At 44.0% G+C, this 21,591-nt stretch overlaps 2 protein-coding genes across 3 annotated transcripts in view; one reads left to right on the top strand and one right to left on the bottom strand.

Annotated features, from left to right (window-relative positions):
• Positions 1-954: 954 nt before the first annotated feature.
• LOC311068844 (uncharacterized protein) lies at positions 955-9,164 on the top strand. Of its 2 annotated transcripts, none has more exons than XM_084091590.1 (5): positions 955-1,251; positions 2,213-2,766; positions 4,693-4,781; positions 7,253-7,424; positions 7,626-9,164. In XM_084091590.1, exons 2-5 carry the CDS (start codon positions 2,218-2,220, stop codon positions 7,782-7,784), a joined length of 969 nt encoding a protein of 322 aa, XP_083947716.1. In that variant the 5' UTR covers positions 955-1,251; positions 2,213-2,217; the 3' UTR covers positions 7,785-9,164. The 2 variants fall into 2 exon arrangements, with proteins under 2 accessions (XP_083947716.1, XP_083947717.1); XM_084091591.1 differs by having other exon boundaries at positions 1,159-1,251; positions 2,213-2,625.
• A 1,322-nt stretch (positions 9,165-10,486) lies between these two features.
• Positions 10,487-21,591, bottom strand: part of LOC311069064 (mitogen-activated protein kinase-binding protein 1-like) — a gene marked incomplete at both ends in the record, with an annotated part of 58,648 nt that continues 47,543 nt past the window's right edge. Inside the window, 2 exons of the mRNA XM_084091989.1 lie at positions 10,487-10,699; positions 21,496-21,581. Of these exons, the coding sequence (XP_083948115.1) occupies positions 10,487-10,699; positions 21,496-21,581 (299 nt within the window). The remainder of the gene's footprint in view (positions 10,700-21,495; positions 21,582-21,591) is intronic.

Raw genomic sequence — 21,591 nt, 5'->3', positions numbered from 1 at the left:
TGATTCATGATTGGCTGTTTGCTGCCCCAATGCAAAGCCTATGGGACTTTTTCGCACCACTAATAAAAGGATAATTGTGATTTTTTTAATCTCACAGTTCTGACTGTTTTCTCAGATTTGCTTTTCAAACTCACAAAAGCGAGAGAAAAGTCTGAACTGCAAGATAAAGCCACAGTTTTATGTGTTTGATTCCGAGGCAGAAACAAGCTTTCAGAATTTCCACTTTTGACAAACCTTTATTAAGGGTAAAACTGTTGGTTAGGATGCAAATGATGCCTCCACAATTTCTGAATTTATCGTGGCTGTACATGTTAAAAATGTATTATTTTTTAATCATTTAATGTTTTTTTAATAGTGTAATAGCCTAATTCCTGCCAGATTTACGTAGTTTAAAATCACGTCTTGGTTTTGGATTAAGACAAATAAATCCCATATAAAGCATGAAGAGTTTTAATGCGACTTCTGTTGGTTATGATAAATGTTCAGCAGGATGAGACTGAATCTGTGTTTCAGTCATCAGTTCTCAAAAGAAACACGCGAAGAACGTTTAAATAATCTAAAGCACCGTCAGCCGTTCATCGAAGAAGCTTTATCTGTGAGAGTTTTACAGTCACAATCTGTGGATTCTCACGTGATAAATCACATAAAAGCACAATGAGACGATCTTCATATCATTAAAATCAGGAGGTCAGCTCTACAGAAGACAACAGAGTCAGTATTCAGTGGAGTTCAGACAATGATCCCAGCGTGTGTGAGCGACTCACAGGAGACTCATGACCGAGACTCAAACCTGGACACTTCTGCTATTGTGCAACACATGTTTGTCAGGAAAACGGGACAGACCGAGTCTGTGTTCAGTCATGAGTCTTCAGTAACTGTGGCAACCTCGGGAATATTGACTGTGTGTAAATCTAATAATCCACTCTGTACTGAGACGCATCCGATGTTCAAATCGCGCTCTTATAATGTACAAACACAGCAGAAGCGTCCATTCCTGCACATTACTCATCTTCTTTAAATTACTTTAAACAGCAAGTGTTAGTTTGAGAAACGCAGTCTCAGTCGATCATCAGTTATTGATGCACGTATAACATAAGTGCATATGATTTTGTGTGTGTGTGTGTGTGTGTGTGTGTGTGTGTGTCATGAACAGATGGGCTGTTTCTTAATGCGCAGGAATGAGGAGCGTCTGCATATAAACCTCAGATTCTCAGAGTCTTCTGTTCCTGCGTCGATCTTCTTCTTCAACAGGTACTGTAGATCTTCTGCTTCTGTAGATCTTCTGCTTTCATAGGAATCACTAACAGTGATCGAGAGTTTAACATGCAGAGTTTTGAAGCTTTAGATTTGATCTTGTTTTTGTGAAGTCACAGATTTACAGCAGTTATAAAGATCTGATCAGCTCAGGTTCTGCTGTTAAATATCAATGTTTGACCTACAGTTCTTAAATATTGATTTATGATTCACACCTTTCACAGGTACAGCACTAGTTAGATCACAGTAGTTTAGAATGATGATCTGCTGTGTGAATGCAACTGAAGTGGAAGAATAAACACACTGGCTGCCAAAAGTTTGGAATAATTGTGATGTTTTTGAAAGAGTCTCTTCTGCTCACCAAGGCTGCATTAATTTGATCAAAAATACAGTAAAAATAGTGAAATATTATTCAAATGTAAATCAGCTGTTTTCTATGCGAATATATAGTAAAGTGTAATTTATTCCTGTGATCAAAGCTGAATTTTCAGCATCATTACTCCAGTCTTCAGTGTCACATGATCCTTCAGAAATCACTCTAATATGATGATTTGATGCTCAAGAAACATTTATGATTATATGTTTCATATTTTTGTGGAAACTGTGATACATTTTATTTTTCAGTTTTTTTTTATGAATAGAAAGTTTTTAGAACAGCATTTATTTGAAATAGAATATTTTGTAACATTATACATGTCTTTACTGTCACTTTTGATCAATTGAATGCGCCTTTGATGTGTTAATTTCTATATTGTTTTTAATCTTACTCACACCAAACGTGTAGTTTATGATGGTTTCCATACCAATATGAAGCAGCACAACTGATTTCAACACTGATAAAAATCATAAATGTTTCTTGAGCAGCAAATCATCATATTAGAATGATTTCTGAAGGATCATGTGAAAAGCACAGAGTCGAGTAGCACGTGTTTGACGTTTGTAATTGTTTGATTCTCAGACATCATGAGTTGCCCGTCCTCTGGTCAGCAGGGCTTTTACCCTCAGATCCCTCAGCAGTCGGCTGGTACTGTATGGCCCGGTCAGCCCTGCCAACCCTGCTGGCCCTGCCAACCCAGTCAGGCGAGTTGGCCTGTTACCCAGCCCAGCGCATCGATCCCTACGACCTGGCCGGTCCAACCCACCCAACCAGGCTGGCCAAACCCTCCAACCACCCAACCAGGCTGGCCAAACCCTCCAACCACCCAACCAGGCTGGCCAAACCCTCCAACAGTGCAACCAGCTCAACCCAACCCACCCATCCAACCAGTGCAACCCAATCCGCCAATCCAACCAGCGCAGCCAAACCCACCCATCCAACCCAACCCTCCAGTTCAGCCGAACCCACCTGTCCAACCAACCTGGCCAGCACAGGTACCCACCCCGACAGGTTACCTCCCGTCTCCAGTCCCCCCAGCGTGGCACGGTAACCCTGGTCAACCCGGTTGGCCCGGTCAGACACCCGCAGGAGGAGCCCCACAGCCGTGGCCCCCGGCGCCAGTGACCGCTCCTGTAGTAAGACACTAAACCAGCTCATGATGGGTGATGGACAGAGAGAACAAAACCATTAACAATGCTAATAAATCACAACCAACTGGAAAATAAATAGGCTTATCTGTAGGCCAAAGGTCATGTGTCCAGTCGATTCATGTGTCCAATTAAACTGAGGAATTGAACAAAACATTGCGAATAAAATCCTGAAAAATGTCGATTGAACAAAACATTGCGAATAAAATCCTGAAAAATGTCGATTGAACAAAACATTGCAAATAAAAATCTGAAGGTCGATTGACAGGAATATTGCGAATAAAAACCCGAGTAAGGTTGATTGAACAAAACATTGCAAATAAAAATCTGAGGAGGGTCGATTGAAAACATTGCGAATAAAATCCTGAAAAATGTCGATTGAACAAAACATTGCGAATAAAAACCTGAGTAAGGTTGATTGAACAAAACATTGCGAATAAAATCATGAAAAATGTCGATTGAACAAAACATTGCGAATAAAAATCTGAAGGTCGATTGACAGGAATATTGCGAATAAAAACCCGAGTAAGGTTGATTGAACAAAACATTGCAAATAAAAATCTGAGTAGGGTCGATTGAAAACATTGCGAATAAAATCCTGAAAAATGTCGACTGAACAAAACATTGCGAATAAAAACCTGAGTAAGGTTGATTGAACGAAACATTGCGAATAAAATCATGAAAAATGTCGATTGAACAAAACATTGCGAATAAAAATCTGAAGGTCGATTGACAGGAATATTGCGAATAAAAACCCGAGTAAGGTTGATTGACAGGAATATTGCGAATAAAAACCCGAGTAAGGTTGATTGAACAAAACATTGCAAATAAAAATCTGAGGAGGGTCGATTGAAAACATTGCGAATAAAATCCTGAAAAATGTCGATTGAACAAAACATTGCGAATAAAAACCTGAGTAAGGTTGATTGAACGAAACATTGCGAATAAAATCATGAAAAATGTCGACTGAACAAAACATTGCGAATAAAAACCTGAGTAAGGTTGATTGAACAAAACATTGCGAATAAAATCATGAAAAATGTCGATTGAACAAAACATTGCGAATAAAAATCTGAAGGTCGATTGACAGGAATATTGCGAATAAAAACCCGAGTAAGGTTGATTGAACAAAACATTGCAAATAAAAATCTGAGGAGGGTCGATTGAAAACATTGTGAATAAAACAGGACAGAGAGAACAAAATCATGATCAATGCTAATAATCACAACCAACTGCTAAATAAATAGGCTTATCTGTAGGTCAAATGTCATATGTTCAGACGGTTCAAGTTCATGTGTTTAATTAACCTGAGGAAGGTTAACTGAACAAAACATTGTGAATAAAAACCTGAAGAAGGTCGACTGAACGATACATTATGAATAAAAACCGGACAGAGAGAACAAAATCATGATCAATGCTAAAAATCACAACCAACTGCAAAATAAATAGGCTTATCTATAAGTCAAAGGTCATGTGTCTAGTCAAACTAGGCGGTTGATAGTTGACACAACCTGTCCATGTTTCATCTATCTAACTAATGGGACTGTACTATAAAGTGTTACCAAACAAGTCTCACTGAAACTCTGTTTTGTCTTGAGTCGTCGCTTGATTCTTGAATCAAATCCAGTTGAGAAGCGCTGCTCAGTTTGTTCAGCTTTATACCCGCAGGATTGTGTAGATCATGTATAAATATCATAGGCCTACTTTGATGTTCCTGTGCAGATGATAAGCCTATCAATATTTTCGCTGCTTGAAGAAAAACTTGAAGGTTGATTGAACAAAACGTTGCAAATAAATCCCTGAGGACGTTTTGTTCAATCAACCTTTGCAAATAAAAACCTGAAAGTCAAACCTTGACCAAAATGTTAGGGAAAATCAATGTCTAATAAAAATCAATGTTTTCTCTCCTTTCAGGTGGTTCCTTTCAACATGAATTTTCCCCGTGGCATCTATGACAAGCTAATGCTAACTATCAGAGGACAGATTAAACCAGATGCTAAAATGTAAGTGAGCACTAAAGAGATTGTTACCATTATGTAACCAATGTTACCATTTTTAACGTCTGGTTGAGTTTCAGAACTTAAGAGAAAATAGTGCCTCACACATCAGAATCATTTGTAGGTGCATCGGATAAAAGTCCCATATAAACTTATTTGATAAGTTTAAAGTGTAACTTGCAGGTTAAATTTTTCACGAAGAAAATGCAATAAACATAAAGATAAGAACCGACCCACCACTGTTTTGTATGTTTTTCATACCAAAATGCTGAATATAATATGAAAAGTTGGTACTTTTTAGTGGTTTTAAGCACTCCCTCTCCCTTCCACTAGGCTGGGCGTGACGTCATAAAAGGAACTCCAAGCCTAGAGTTACTGTAGTCTAATGGCAAGTAGGCTAGCAGTTATATTGAAATAACTCAATTGTAAACATAATCGTGTGTGCTGGCTTCAAGAGGACCGTGATCCTGCCTGAAATGAGAGTAAGCTATTCGCAAAACAAACGGGTTCAGGCAGCATGCACGCAAAGTTAAACCAAACTTTTATTTTGACGGGTTGCCGTGAAGACCTTTGAGTTTCTGTGTGTGTGTGTGTGTGTGTGTGTGTATGATATGACGATAGTTTTTCTCAAATGAAACGGTAAAACAGACAAACAGAACATGCAAGGTTAATATTTAAATAGTGTTTCTGCAGTTTAATACACAGACACTATATCGTGGTATATATCGGCTACAGTGCTCATAGTAATAAAAGTTAGTCTGGAGCCCCGTGCTTAGATAAACATGGAAGCAACTTAACGCAGCTGCCTATTACTGGGTACCGAATAAGTTACCCGGTACTACAGAAATGCTGGTACCGTCACATTTTCAGTACCGAAGTACCGGTACTTTGACAACACTAGTTTCCCACCTCCTCAGTCTCCCAGTCGTTCTCCATAATCAAGCCACAAACAGTAGGAGTCTAGCAGAGTATGGTTGCAACTTCCTTTTATGACGTCATCACCCAGTTGCTGTAAAAACGCGCTACCTTTGAAGAAACCCCAATAAATGTTATTTTAACGCATTTTAAGACAGAAATGTTTACATATATACATATTGAGCACTTTAATTTACACATTAATTGGTTGTGGTGGTTAACCTGCAAGTTACACTTTAAATCCCAAAAATGATTACTCAATTACTCAATTACACATTACTCAAATTTGCAACATCACAATTTCAGTCAATGGACCTTCCTTAAGCCTGACCGAAACACTGCAAATTAAAAGCTGAGGAAGGTTGATTGAACAAAACATTGCGAATAAAAACCTGTAGGTCGATTAACAGAAATACTGCGAATAAAAACCTGAGGAAGGTCGATTGAATGAAACATTGCAAACAAAACCTGAAGGTCAATTGAACGAAACATTGTGAATAAAAACCTGAAGGTCGATTGAATGAAATATTATGAATAATAGCCTGAAGGTTAATTGAACAAAACATTGCAAATAAAAACCTGAGGAAGGTTGATTGAATGAAACATTGCGAATAAAAACCTGAACGTCGATTGAACGAAATATTGCGAATAATAGCCTGAAGGTTAATTGAACAAAACATTGCAAATAAAAACCTGAGGAAGGTTGATTGAATGAAACATTGCGAATGAAAACCTGAAGGTCGATTGACAGAAATATTTTGAACAAAAACCTGAGGAAGGTCGATTGAACAAAACATTGCAAACAAAAACCTGAGGAAGGTTGATTGAATGAAACATTGCGAATGAAAACCTGAAGGTCGATTGACAGAAATATTTTGAATAAAAACCTGAGGAAGGTCGATTGAACAAAACATTGCAAACAAAAACCTGAAGGTCAATTGACAGAAACATTGCAAACAAAAACCTGAAGGTCGATTGAATGAAACATTACAAGTAAAAGTCTGAGGTTGATTGAACAAAACATTACGAATAAAAACCTGAAGGTTAACTGAACAAACCCTTGCGGATAAAAACCTGAGGAAGGTCGATTGAACAAAACATTGTGACTGAAAACCCGAGGAAGGTCGATTAAACGAAACATTGCGAATAAAAACCTGATGGTTGATTGGACGAAACATTGCGAATAAATGCCTGAGGAAGGTCGATTGATTGAAACATTGCAAATAAAACTGAGGAAGGATGATTGAACAAAACATTGCAAATAAATGCCTGAGGACAATCAACCTTCCTCAGGTTTTTATTCACAATTTTTTATTCAGTCAACCTTTGCACACAAAAAACCTGAGAGGAATGTTGGCTGTACAAAACATTGCAAATAAAATTGAGATGATGCACATTTTAGTAGTATGTGGGATTTATACATTTTTAAATGTCAGAACTTGAAATCATAAATTACTCCAGAGCAAAACATGAACACAGTTTGATACTTTGACAAATGGAGTTAAGGAATTGTTGTTTTTTGTCGATAAAAAGGGTGCTACTAACGTTTCTTCTGTCGCAAGGTTCACGATCAACTTCCTGCGCGGTAACGATATCGCCCTTCACATCAACCCGCGATTCAACGAAGGAGGAAAAGCGATTCTGGTCCGCAATCATAAACTGGGGGAACGTTGGGGGAAAGAAGAGCGGGAGCTTCTGGGGCCGTTTCCGTTCGTGCCAGGACATCACTTTGAGGTAAACGATACGCTGGGGTTCGAACTCCAAGACCATCTGCCTAAAAACAAAGTGTTGAAACGACTCCCATTTATTGGTGGGATTAAAGCACCAGGAGCGTCCAAAAAGTGATGGCACCACTCTAGTGTGGTTCTGTAGGAGTGTGTGCGATTGACATGAAGACGCGAGTGTCACTGCAGTAACCTTCACGTCTCTCTGTAGATGAAGATCCTCTGCACCTTCACTGAGTTCAAGGTGGTCGTCAACAACACACCAACCTTTGAATTTAAGCACCGTATCAGAGAGGTCAACCAGATCGACCGCATCAACATCCTGCATGACGTGACCCTCACGTCCGTCAACGTGGACACGCTCCCGTAAGACAGGGTCAGCTGAACTAACCATGGCAGAGTATCAAACCTACAGCTTACAGACGGACCCTCAGTAAAACACAAAACCTCACGCAAATATCACGACTGGACTCCAAAACGCCTTTCCCTTTAACTAAGAGTTACAGAAAACTTGTATACAATAAGGTTTCATTTGTTAACATTAGTTAACATGAACAAGCATTTGTTAATCATAGTTAATGCTAATTTCAACAATTATGTATCGCTTAATATTTAATGGAGCTGAGCTACTGTAACTACTAACTACTGTAACTAATGTATTGCTCATTGTTAGATAATGCTAAATATTGCATTGCCAATAGGACCTTATTGTAAAGTGTTACAGAGTTTTCTTTACCAAAACAATGGAGTATTAACTAAGAAATACTACCACTGGTAACCCTTTACAATATGGTCAATTACTGTGATTGGATGTAAAACTTCCTGCTTCAAATGCAATCAGTAACTTGTTTCTAATTTGGTTGTTTTTTTGTGCAGGGTCAGAAATTAGCAGGGGATTCTGTCAAAAATGTGGCCGAAGTAAATACAAATGCCCACAAAATTCAAGATATGACTGCAAAAATAGCACTTGTATAAGATCTTGACTTTTATATGATAACATATGATATGATTTAGCAACATCACAAGAGCAAGAGAGCCGTGTTCACCAATATGAGCACGACTGCAACTGTGATATTGATTTTATACAATAAACAAAATATTGTTTATAGAAGATGAATCTGGAGATTATTGATGCAGGTGTGATTGTGGTTTAGATGCAGCTTCTGCACAGATTCATCTTGTTAGTGCTTTCATTGAATTGCAGCTCTATATAGTGTCTTATTATTTTTAACTGTATTTATTGATTAAATATAAGACATTTCTCAGGCAGTAGATGTGGATTTTTTGGATGAATTTAAGGAGTGCTGGTCTGGACTGGTCTGGTCTGGATTAGGACTAATGTTTTAACTAATGTTAACAAATACAACTTTTGATTTGAAAAACCTTTAGTAAATGTTGAAATTTAAGATGAATAAATGCTGTAGAAGTATTGTTCATTGTTAGTTCATGTTAACTAAACCTTAATATCACATCTGAATGCTACCTTGCCATCTTTACTTTTATACTGTCATTCTGTCTCATATTTGTAAAGTATGAGATCCTAAAAATCTGTTATGGTGAAATAGTCAAATGTGTTGATTTTTCAATAATGAAAACTTCACTAGTGATCTCAAGACAGTGCATTATGATGATTAAATTAAACAGAGAATAACACGTCATGACTAACATATGCAGAGCTTACTAAGAAATACTAATGTTGAGTGTGAATTAAAGTCATTGTAAATGAATAAAAAAAATGATCTACTTTAAATACATATGATATTTCAGTTTATTGTGTGAGAAATCAGGTCCAAAAAGAAAAAATCACTGATCAAAAATAAATAAAAACAAATAAAAGGATTGTTTAAATTATCACTAACATGACACACATTATTAACCTGTTTGGCAATAAAACATGAATAAAATGGATATCCAAAAAATTTAAAACAAACAATCACGAATCACAACTGGTGACTTATAATAAAAAATATTAACATAGACAAGACTTAAATTACATAAGTGGGTGAACTAGAACTAATTAAAACTGCAGATCTGGTGAGTATGGAGAGTATGGTGACTATGGGAAGTATGGGGAGCATGGTGAGTATGGGAAGTATGGGGAGCATGGGAGTATGGAGAGTCTGTTGAGTATGGAGAGTATGAGGAGTATGGGGAGCATGGAGAGTATTGAGAGTATTGAGAGTATGAGGAGTATAGGGAGTATGGGGAGTCTTGTTGAGTATGGGAAGTATGGGGAGTATGGGGAGTATGGAGAGTATGGAGAGTATGGGGAGTATGGAGAGTATTGAGAGTATGAGTATGGGGAGTATGGAGAGTCTTGTTGAGTATGGGAAGTATGGGGAGTATGGAGAGTATGGAGAGTATGGAGAGTATGGGGAGTATGTGGAGTATGGAGAGTATTGAGAGTATGAGGAGTATGGGGAGTATGGGGAGTATGGGGAGTCTTGTTGAGTATGGGAAGTATGGAGAGTCTTGTTGAGTATGGGAAGTATGGGGAGTATGGAGAGTATGGGGAGTATGGAGAGTATGGAGCGAGTATGGTGAGTATGGAGAGTATGGGGAGCATGGTGAGTATGGAGAGTATTGAGAGTATGAGGAGTATGGAGAGTATGGAGCGCATGGTGAGTATGGAGAGTATGGTGAGTATGGTGAGTATGGAGAGTTTGGGGAGCATGGTGAGTATGGAGAGTATGGAGAGTATTGAGAGTATGAGGAGTATGGAGAGTATGGAGAGCATGGGGAGCATGGGGAGCATGGAGCGCATGGTGAGTATGGAGAGTATGGAGAGTATGAGGAGTATGGGGAGTATGGGGAGTCTTGTTGAGTATGGAGAGTATGGGAAATATGGGGAGTATGGTGAGTATGGAGAGTATGGGAAGTATGGAGAGTACGGAGAGTATGGGGAGTATCAAGAGTATGGTGAGTATGGAGAGTATGGTGAGTATGGTGAGTATGGTGAGTATGGTGAGTATGGAGAGTATGGGGAGTATGGGGAGTATGGAGAATATGGAGAGTATGGATGTATGGAGAGTATGGGGAGTATGGAGAGTATGGAGAGTATGGGGTGAAGCGCTACACCTGCTGCTGGAGTCTCTCCTCCACCGAGTGCAGCAGCAGAAGCGAGTACTGCTCCAGTAACGCCAGTGTGGTCTTCCCCTCTCCCATCATGGATCCTGGTGATCCCGGCACTGAATCCAGCTCGGATCGCACGAGCACTAGAGCGTCTGACATCAGCTTCTGCATCTGCTGCTGCTCACAGCTGCGCTTGGCATCATGGGACATCAGCTGAACACACCAGCAATACAGCATTCAATCAGCAGCACACCACACCAGCACTATATATACACTGATATAAAGAGAGACTAAATCATCAGGGCTGGGTTGAAAATATCAAATATATTCTTGTTTTGATGAACTGATTTTGATTTATTCAGCGCTGTTTTCAGTGGATGTGTGAAGAAAACTTCACTAAACATCTGTAGCTCCTGTAGATCCAATAATCACAGTAATCTTTGATACTTTTGATATGAAACAAAGTCTCTGTTTCAAATCCTGTGAGTTTCATCAGTAAATGTGTGTGTGTCTGTGTGTGTGTGACAGATGAACCGATCATCTCTTCCTCTTTACTACTAGTTACAACAGCAAATAAACATCAATGAACATCAGAAGGAATATTGAAAGATTCAGAACAACTTCCTGAAATCAATCATGTCTCATGTAATCCATCAATCAGTGTTTCACCCGTCACTAAAACAGCAGGAGAACAATGATGTCACGTAACGTCACATTTACCTCAGAAAAGCCTTTCAGTGAACAAGCTCTACGGAATAACTCTAGAGAGGAGCTTCTGAGTAGGGATCGACCGATATGGATTTTTTAGTGCCGATACCGATTTTTTCCTCAGCCTTAGCCGATGATCGATACGGGCTGCCGATTTTCTTGAGCCGATATTTGGAGCCGATACTGCTTTTTCTCCCTCAATTTACATCATAAAAATGACACAATGATCATGATGATAACAAATGTTACAAGTCTCAATTTAAAAAGGGTTATTTATTGAACTTAAAAAAAACCTATATTTAACAAATAGTAAAAACAGGTGAGGTAGAACAAGTAAAAAAAGAGTTCAGTGCTGAAAATACTGAAAATAATTATTAATTATTAATTAAAAATGAGCAAAAGGTACATTTGTTACTGTATTATTTATTAATCTTTGTTAATAAAAATACAGCTGTTCATTTGTTCATGTTATTCACAGTGCATTAGGCTAACTAATGTTAACAAATACAACTTTTGATTTCAATAAGGCTACTATAAATGGTGAAATTAACATTATCAAAGATTAAAGGAGACATATCATGCTTTTAAATTGTTCCTTTTTACATATAAATCATACATTTGTAGTCTATATAAAGCGGAACTGCAATGCTTGGGTCTGAATTCCTCATTATTATAGCTCCACAGGCCTCTTTTCTACCCCTTTTCTGATGTGCGTCTGAGAGCAACTCGTTTTGGTGCGGTCTCTTTAAATACAATTGAGACACTTCATACCCCGCCCACACTCGGTTCAACTCCACCCGCAGAGATACGATTATCTAGCGGCACAGAAACTTTTTATTCACAGCTGCAAATACTGTGACGTAATAGTTCAAAAAACGTCATAGATAACAGAAAAATCGGAACAGGTTGAAAAATATGACCAAAACAGAATATAAACATATCAACGAAGCACCTGAAGAGAATAATTTCATATTTTCTGTACTTCTAAACACTCCAAATATACAACAAAATGCATTTAAGGGCTAAAAAAGTGCATTTGGCATGATATGTCCCCTTTAATGTATGACAACACATTATAACAACTAATCTATCCAACACTGTACTCACCAGACGTCTGAATCGGTGTATAACAAATCGGTAACACTTTATAATAAAGTTCAATTTATTAAACTCTAGTTAACTTCATTAGTTAACATTAACTATTAATAAACTGCACTTCTACAGCATTTGTTAAAGGGGACATATCATGCCAAATGCACTTTTTTAGCCCTTAAATGCATTTTGTTGTATATTTGGAGTGTTTAGAAGTACAGAAAATATGAAATTATTCTCTTCAGGTGCTTCATTGATATCTTTATATTCTGTTTTGGTCATATTTTTCAACCTGTTCCGATTTTTCTGTTATCTATGACGTTTTTTGAACTATTACGTCACAGTATTTGCAGCGGAACTGCCAAATAAGGACATTGACTTCCGGCCCAACACTTCGAGCAATCCGCCATTTTTATTTCTCGCTGCAATTTTGTAGTCCAAGCTAAAGGATGCAGAAGTTACGAGAGGGTAAGTTAAAATGTTCGGTTGTTGGATGTAGTAACCCACACGCTTCAATACACCGTCTAATGTAGATGAGCTGCCGCGCGTGACAGGGCGCATGTTTAACTGAAAGAACGAGCAGAGAGAGAGACCCGGTCGCGCGCTCACTCTCTCTCTTCGGAGCCAGGCGAAAGTGTAAACAAGACTTCACCGTCTCCAAACTAGACGCTGTCTTGCTCTCTCTCCCTCGCACATATTACTCAAAAAAAATCGACACGGTGGTAAAAGGTCGGAAGACCAAAGCTTCATGTGTAAATACAGTAACACACCATTGCGATACATCCATATGAAGACGTTGTTCTACAGGTTCGTCGTCTTCATTTTCATCTCGCTCTGGCTCCGACTCTGGCTCGAACATGTAAGGCTGGCTGGACAAGTCTTCCGTTGTTGACATTTTGTTAATAACGTGTGAATAAAAAGTTTCTGTGCCGCTAGATAATCGTATCTCTGCAATCAAACTACAAAAATGGCCGAACGGGGTGGAGTTGAACCGAGTGTGGGCGGGGTATGAAGTGTCTAAAACGAGTTGCTCTCAGACGCACATCAGAAAAGGGGCCTGTGGAGCTATAATAATGAGGAATTCAGACCCAAGCATTGCAGTTCCGTTTTATATAGACTACAAATGTATGATTTATATGTAAAAAGGAACAATTTAAAAGCATGATATGTCTCCTTTAAATAGAATCGGTTCAAAGGAGTCATTAGTGCGTGAATCAGAGGTGTCATTAGCGGACGTGTACGTGTTTGTGTGATTATCCTGGCAGTTTAGGACATCGCACAAGATTTGTGTCAACACAGAAAATGTACTCGGTTACCTAATGTAACCTCGGTTCTCTCTAGAAGAGGGAACGAGTATTGCGTAAGTTGCTTATGCTACGGGAAAGTCTTCTTTCTTCGAGATCTGAAGCCAAAAATTATCCTTAATTTTGTATTCATTGTCAACGCAGTGCGGCAGCCGGCAGACCAAGGCAGGCTGTATAAGCGTGCTCATTGGCTGCTCGGCGGCAACTGCTTAAGCCTATCAGTGAGCCTCGTGAAACGTGGCCTCCAATGAGGGCGCTTCGCGCCCTCCACACCCTTCTAACCGTCAAGATGGGTGTGGCCAGAGTGTATATAACGAAGGCTCACAGGCTGAATATCTGGTTTTCGTAGTCTGAAGCGCAAAAGCTCGTGGCACGACACGGCAGGTTACGCAATACTCGTTCCCTCTTCTAGAGAGAACCGAGGTTACATTAGGTAACCGAGTACGTTCTCTTACGAGAGGTTCTCTCGTATTGCGTAAGTTGCTTACGCTACGGGAACCCATTGTCAACGCCGTGCGCGCCGAGCATCCAGCACTTGAAACCCAGGGAGACCGGGGAAAACATTCTGCTGGAACAGGTGGCCGGTCGGAGAGACGGGCCAGCACAGTACAAAGCACTTCACTCAGTGTATAAAATAGAGCGGCGCCGCCGGTCTGTAAGTATATATCAGTGCAAAACAGTGGGGCCGGCAGCGCGAGCCCACACAGTACATAAGCACACATTAGGGGAAGAAAAGAGCGACATCATCGGTCTTTTACGAAGAGAATAACCCCCCGCGCAGCAGAGTGGAAGACGGGCGGCCAGCAGCGCGGGCCAGCAGCGCGGGCCAGCACCGGTAAACAGCGCGTAACGGGGAATGATAAACAGAGCGGACCAGCCGGTCTGAGTATAAAACACTTCACCCTAAGTGACATGCCAGAAATATCGTCAGCATGTGAACGTAGTCTGCACATGAGCGACTGGGCAGAGCATACATGTCACTTATACTGACAGCAATTTAGCCTGTAAGGCGGGAACTTCCAGGTTATAAAACCTCGCGAATGTCGATGGGGAGGCCCAGCCCGCCGCCATACAAATATCGTGGATAGAAATTCCACTGGACCATGCCCACGAAGAGGCCATGCTTCTAGTAGAGTGGGCTCTGATACCCAGAGGGCACTGCAGGTGTTTGGAGGCATAAGCTGCTGCAATCGCGTCCACTATCCACCTGGACAGGCTCTGTTTCGAGGCGGCGAGACCCTTGGTGCGCCCGCCGAAGGAAACAAAGAGCTGCTCGGAACGCCTGAAAGCGGCGGAGCGCGTGATGTAAACTCTCAGCGCCCTGACAGGGCATAGGAGGTTATCACTGTCCCCATTATCGGATGCTGGCAGAGCCGAAAGGGAAATAATTTGTGCCCTAAAAGGGGTTCCAATCGCTTTGGGGATGTAACCATGTCTCGGTCTGAGAATGACTTTCGAGTCGTTCGGTCCGAACTCAAGACATGCAGGGCTAACAGATAGCGCGTGCAAATCCCCCACGCGTTTTACTGAAGACAGAGCTATCAGAAAAACGGTTTTGAGCGACAGGTACTTTAAATCCACAGATTCAAGCGGTTCAAAGGGAAAAGCCTTCAGGGCCTCCAGGACCAAGGACAGATCCCAAATAGGAACCGAGGGGGGCCGCGGGGGATTCATTCGTCTGGCTCCTCTGAGGAAGCGGATAATAAGCTCGTTCCTTCCTAATGTCTGGCCGCGCGTCGTCTCAGCGAACGCTGCAATAAGCACATACACTTTGAGCGTGGAAGGGAACCTGCCCTTGTCCAACAGCTCTTGTAGGAAGGAGAGCACCCGTGGGACCCCACATGCACGTGGATCTAAGCTCTTAGTAGCGCACCATTTAGAAAACACTGACCACTTAGACGCGTAGAGCCGTCTCGTGGAGGGGGCTCTAGACTGCGTGATCGTGTTCACGACCCCTTCTGGCAGGTCAACGGGTATCCGTTGATTACTCATGCATGCAGAGACCATCCTTCTGGATGGGGATGCCAGATCGATCCACCGGCTTGAGAGAGGAGATCCTTTCTCACGGGGATCGGCCATGGGGATGAGTGCGACAGCCTCACCAGCTCTGGGTACCAGGTTTGGTTCTCCCAACGCGGGGCTATAAGAAGCACTGGGTGGTGCGTTTCCCTGATCCTCGCAATGACCTGTGGTAACAGGGAGATCGGGGGAAAAGCGTACAGCGGGAGGCTGGGCCATGTCTGGGACAGCGCATCCTTGCTTTTCGAGAAAAATTTCGGGCAGTGAGCGTTGTCTCTTGACGCAAAGAGATCGACCTCCGCTCTGCCGAATAGGCGCCAGAGAAACTGGACTGATCGGGGGAAAAGCGTACAGCGGGAGGCTGGGCCATGTCTGGGACAGCGCATCCTCGCTTTTCGAGAAAAATTTCGGGCAGTGAGCGTTGTCTCTTGACACAAAGAGATCGACCTCCGCTCTGCCGAATAGGCGCCAGAGAAACTGGACTGTCTGGGGGTGCAGGGACCATTCTCCCGGGGGAATGATGTCTCTGGACAGTCTGTCTGGACCGACATTCAGGTGGCCCGGCACGTGCGCGGCTCTCAGCGAGCGCAACGAGCGGTGAGCCCACACGAGAAGGCGTTCTGTCAGCTTGCACAGGTTTGTGGATCTGACGCCGCCCTGTCGGTTCACATAGGATACCACTGACATGTTGTCCGAGCGGACTAGCACATGGTGATCCTGTATAAATGGGAGGAAGTGCTTGAGCGCGTTCTCGACCGCTATCATCTCCAGTTTATGTGGAGGCATTTCTCCTGGTCTGACCACAGGCCAAAGACCGGTTTGCCCTCGAAAAGAGCGCCCCAACCTGAGGTGGAAGCGTCCGTCGAGATAACTTTGCGGTGCAAGATGGCTCCCATTGTCACTCCCCGCTGGTACCAGTCGGCCGCTAACCAGGGCTTCAGTGCTGAAATGCAGCTCTGAGTCACTCTGATTCGAATGCCGCCGGAAGCCCAGGCTCTGTGAGGCACTCGGGCATTCAGCCAGCGTTGTAGCGGTGCATACGTAACAGACCCAGCTGAAGCACTGCTGCAGCTGAAGCCATACAACCCAGCATCCTCTGAAATGTCTTGAGAGGTGCGGTGCTGCCCGGCTGGAAAGACGCGGCTAGGCGTCGAATGCAGCGCGCGCGCTGTGTCGACAGGCGGGCCGTCATTGCCACAGTGTCCAGATCCAAACCCAGAAAAAGAGGTTGATTGACTGGGCACTAATGAGCTCTTGGTCCAGTTGACCGTGAGCCCCAGGCTGTCCAGGTGGCTTAGAAGCACTGTTCTGTGGGCGATGAGTTCGGCCTCTGACTGTGCTAGAATTAGCCAATCGTCCAAGTAGTTCAGAATTCGCATTCCCCGACCCCTCAGGGGAGCGAGAGCCGTGTCCATGCACTTCGTAAATGTACGGGGTGCCAGCGACAGGCCGAAAGGCAGGACGGTGTACTGATATACCTGACCGTCGAAGGCGAATCTCAAGAATGGCCTGTGACGGGGTATTATCTGGATCTGAAAGTACGCGTCTTTTAGATCGAGAGATATAAACCAGTCCCTCGGGCGAATTTGCGCGAGAATTTGCCTGGTTGTGAGCATTTTGAACGGTCTTCTCATAAGAGTTTTGTTCAAACGTCTCAGATCCAAAATTGGTCTGAGAGCTCCGTCCTTCTTGGGAACGAGGAAATAACGGCTGTAAAAGCCCGACTCGCTCATAGAAGGGGAAAACCGGTTCTATAGCCCCTTTGCACAGAAGTGTAGCTATTTCTGCTTGAAGTAGATGTGCTACTTCCCCATTCACTCTGGTCTCGGTACGCGCTTGAAAGCGCGGAGGGCGGCGAGCGAACTGCAGAGTATAGCCCTGTTTTACTGTGCTTAGCACCCATTCTGACGCGCCTGGAATAGCTTCCCACGCTTTCGCGTGTGCAGCCAGGGGCAGAATGGCCTCCGAGCTCTGATTGCCGCGCGTCGCGGGCTCGAGAGCTCGAAACGGAGGCGCGGGCGCAGCGCGCGCGCTCTTGGTGCTTAGATACGGCGGCTCGCATGCAGCGATAGCTGGCCGTTTTACACACAGTATCCCAGTGGCTTTGGACGGGGAACATACAGTGTGAGGCGCGAGGGCGGCGTCAGGGCAAAATGTTTGTTAGTATGTGTGAGCGCTCGAGGGCGGGCATAGGACTTACATTTAAAACGCACAGGACTTACATTTAAAACATGACCGGTCGTGAGAGGCCGTGTGACAGAGCGGGCAGTGAGTAGGTGTGGGCATGGGGAGGTGGACACGTGACCTACTTTTAACACTCGAGCGGCTTCTGCCTGCTTTATGAGAGTGGGCTCTGTGAGAGACACGGGATTTATAGTGCTTGTGTGCAGGGGTGAACACGGAAACGTGGGCACATTCACTGCATTTGAAACACATACGGCGTGAGCTGTGCAACCAGACATTATGTTCATTTGAGATTTCTCTGGGTTGCCGTGAGAACGGTGGTTGCGCGCAGGCGAGCGGGTAGATATACCGGCTCGTTAGCTGCGAGGTAAACATCTGCAGTAGCCATGGCAATGGGGACTGACAGAGCGTGAAGCTTTGACGGTGGTCCAACCGCAGCGGGACTTAACCGTCTTTTCTTCCCTCGTGTATAGAGGCTCAATAATAATCGAGCACCATGAGTAGGAGGGGTGCGAGAGGCGGGTTCGCTTTCTGTATGTAAGAAAAGCTGGCCGCGAGCTCGGAGAAGCGAACAGCATAAATTTTATCTGTTGCGAGAGCCGGGATCGAACACGGGTCTATGGTGCGAAAGCCTATAATTCCGCCACTGTACCACAGGGGAGAACACAATAGCTTTCGGTTAGCGCGAGCATATAAGTGAGCGACCTCAAGTTTGTTTGCAGGCGTGCGTGTAATAAAAACAGGCTCGTTTACTGCAATAGTAATATTTCCAGCCGCCTGAACTTAAGAGCGGACTGAGAAATGTGTGAGAATTGGCGGTTTGTCCGGCCACAGCGGGACGAAAACACTCTCTCTCCTCTTTTCGCCGGTGAGTGAGGCGCGCGCGCTGAACGTTGCTTGTGACCGTCCGCTCTGTCATCCCTTGTGAACGGCGCAATCTGCGCGGCCCAACAAGGGGGAGAGCGGGTTCGCTTTCTGTAAATAAGAAAAGCTTGCCGCGAGCTTGGAGAAGCGAACAGCATACATTTTTATCTGCCGCGAGAGCCGGGATCGAACCCGGATCCCTGGCACAAAAGCCTAAGATTCTGCCACTGAGCCACAGGGGAGAATACATTAGCTTTCGGTTAGAGCGAGCATATAAGAGCGTCATGTCTTGCGACGGCGTTTGCTTGCAGGCGTGCGTGTATTTATAACAGGCTCGTATACTGCAATATGAACAATTCCAGTTGCCTGAACTCAAGAGGGGACTGAGAAATGTGTGAGGAATGGAGGTAGGTCCGGCCAGGGCGGGACGAAAACACTCTGTTCTCCTTTCGCCGGTGAGTGACGTGCGAGGACGGAGTAGCTTTCTTGTAACGTAAAGAGAGCTCCAGGACCGTCCGCTTCTGCCATCCCTTGTGAGCGGCGCAGTAGCGCGGCTCGAACAGAGGGAAAGGAAGCTCGCTCCGAGACCGTCCACTTCTGCCATCCCTTGTGAGCGGCGCAGTAGCGCGGCTTGAACAGAGGGAGTGTATCTATCTCATTCGCCTCATCCCCTGACGCGGCGGCGGCGCGGGCGAGAGCCGGCGGTTGAACGGCCGGGAGGGGGGGCGGAGAGAGCGAGCGAGAGAGAAGCTCGAGGGAGAAGTTCCGGCGAGCTCCTCAGTCACATCAGTGTCCGGTGGTCTCTGCGAGCGGCGCTTCTTCTTGCGCGGCCCGGCAGGGACAGGCGGAACGACAGCTTGGTCGAAAACTTCAAGTCGAGCCCGCAGGGTCGACATTGAAAGTTCTTCGCACTCGGGGCAGCCGCCCGTAGAGAGTGCGGTGGCGGCATGCTCGCGGCACAAGCCGCAGGAAAAAACGAGGCATTTTTAGAAAAACGCCTCGTGCTCTTTTAGAATGAGAGAAAGTATGTGTCGCAGTAGGCGAACACACACAGCAGTAAAAGGATATGTCGCCGGATAGCGTAGCAGGCACGGATGGCTGAAGGCGGCGAAGGCGGCCGGCTTCTTCAGGCGCTGTCCTAGGCTTGCTGGTCGCTGGTTTCAACGGCGGCGGCTCTCAAGATCCAGCGATGCGAAGAGCTTCGCTGAAGACAAGAAAATCCGATATTCAGCCTGTGAGCCTTCGTTATATACACTCTGGCCACACCCATCTTGACGGTTAGAAGGGTGTGGAGGGCGCGAAGCGCCCTCATTGGAGGCCACGTTTCACGAGGCTCACTGATAGGCTTAAGCAGTTGCCGCCGAGCAGCCAATGAGCACGCTTATACAGCCTGCCTTGGTCTGCCGGCTGCCGCACTGCGTTGACAATGAATACAAAATTAAGGATAATTTTTGGCTTCAGATCTCGAAGAAAGAAGACTTTCCCGTAGCGTAGGCAACTTACGCAATACGAGAGAACCTCTCGTAAGAGAACATTTCATCACTGGATAGGTTTTTGGGTTTATTGAAAGTGTGGTTTGTGTCAGCTGAATGTGCGGAATGCTTTTCAGAGAAGATAAGGAAACGTTTTTTTTAGCACAATTCACATCCAGCGGTAATTCAGGAAAAAAATGTCCCAATCCGCCACATGAAACTTCGCTCTTCCGACCTTTTACCATCATGTCAATTCTCAATTGATTTTGATTAATATGCGCGAGGGAGGGAGAGCAAGACAGTTTGAAGACGGTGAGAGTGTGCGCGCGCGGCCAGAGGAGGGGCGCTCTCTCTCTGCTCGTTCTTTCAGCAACATGTGACCTGTCACAAGCGCAGTTTTCAGTCATCAACATCACTCAGCGATCAAATAAGGCTTTGACGGGATAAAAATTTGCTCTGGCGACCGCAAAAAACGCATTATGTGGCGGCCGGTGTTGATTCTGTGGCGCGCACTGCCACGAATTAGTCTATGTGTGGGAAACACTGGAGACACACACACCACACGCGTCCAAACCTCTGCCAGGTGGTCGCTGAATAAAACTCCCACAAATACCACGGAACAACGTCGGCATTACTTAATTCTATGACCAGTGTTCGTAACAGCTACCGTATGCATACGAATAGCCTACAACTTAGCTATTTGCAGATCCCTAAATACAATGGCAAGCAGTTTTAAAGAGGCATTCGCGTTTTCCATTTGGACCCACAAACTTGCTTAGCTATAGTTGCAAGTACATATAGAGCTACGTGTTTCCACTTTCAAAGTGTATGGCAATATTTCAGCTAAGTCAAACAGTTAAAAGATGCTTTGGAAGTTTAAAACTTATTGTCTTGAAGAGCAGATTCCAGCACTCTGCTAGTGGGGGAGGGGCAGCGTCTCCAGCAACACAGAGCTGCCTGCGGACGCCTGTCTGTAAATAATGCCGGGAAAAAACTATCGGCGAACGCAGCAGCGTGTATCGGCATTGGCCGATAAAAACGCAAATATCGGCCCGATATATCGGTCGATCACTACTTCTGAGACACACATGCACTAGATCACGTTCATTATATTTTACTAGATCTGTCCTTCAGTGTTTAATGTGTGTTTGAATAAATCCGTCACCATTTTAATGTTCACTTTTAAAACTGAGTGTAATGGAGTTCAGCAGAGCACAACTCAATAATATCAAATATTACGGTGAGCTTGTGTTCCTCTGTGTGTATGTTGGTGACGCCTCTGTCTACATGAATGGATTCTGAATCAGATTGAGATCAGAATCGGGTCGATGGTGTGTGAGTGTGTGTGTGTGAGTGTGTCTCTCACCGTCCGATAGAGTCCTGTGGCTCTCCTCACACTGATGCACAGATCGACTGCTGAGCGTCTGCAGGCCTCCAGACTGACCACCGGCTCTGTCCACAC

Source organism: Abramis brama, assembly GCF_963993115.1.
Source record: "Abramis brama genome assembly, chromosome: 18".
NCBI classification, from domain to species: Eukaryota; Metazoa; Chordata; class Actinopteri; order Cypriniformes; family Leuciscidae; genus Abramis; species Abramis brama.
Note: the sequence above shows the minus strand (reverse complement) of the source record. Positions and strands in the feature narration are given on the sequence as shown.

Excerpts from the sequence above, each read along its gene's own strand:
- LOC311068844 (XM_084091590.1), top strand. The coding sequence starts at position 2,218 with ATGAGTTGCCCGTCCTCTGGTCAGCAGGGCTTTTACCCTCAGATCCCT. Across the intron at positions 2,767-4,692 it reads CGCCAGTGACCGCTCCTGTA|GTGGTTCCTTTCAACATGAA; the intron begins GTAAGACACTAA and ends CTCTCCTTTCAG. Across the intron at positions 7,425-7,625 it reads TGCCAGGACATCACTTTGAG|ATGAAGATCCTCTGCACCTT; the intron begins GTAAACGATACG and ends GTCTCTCTGTAG.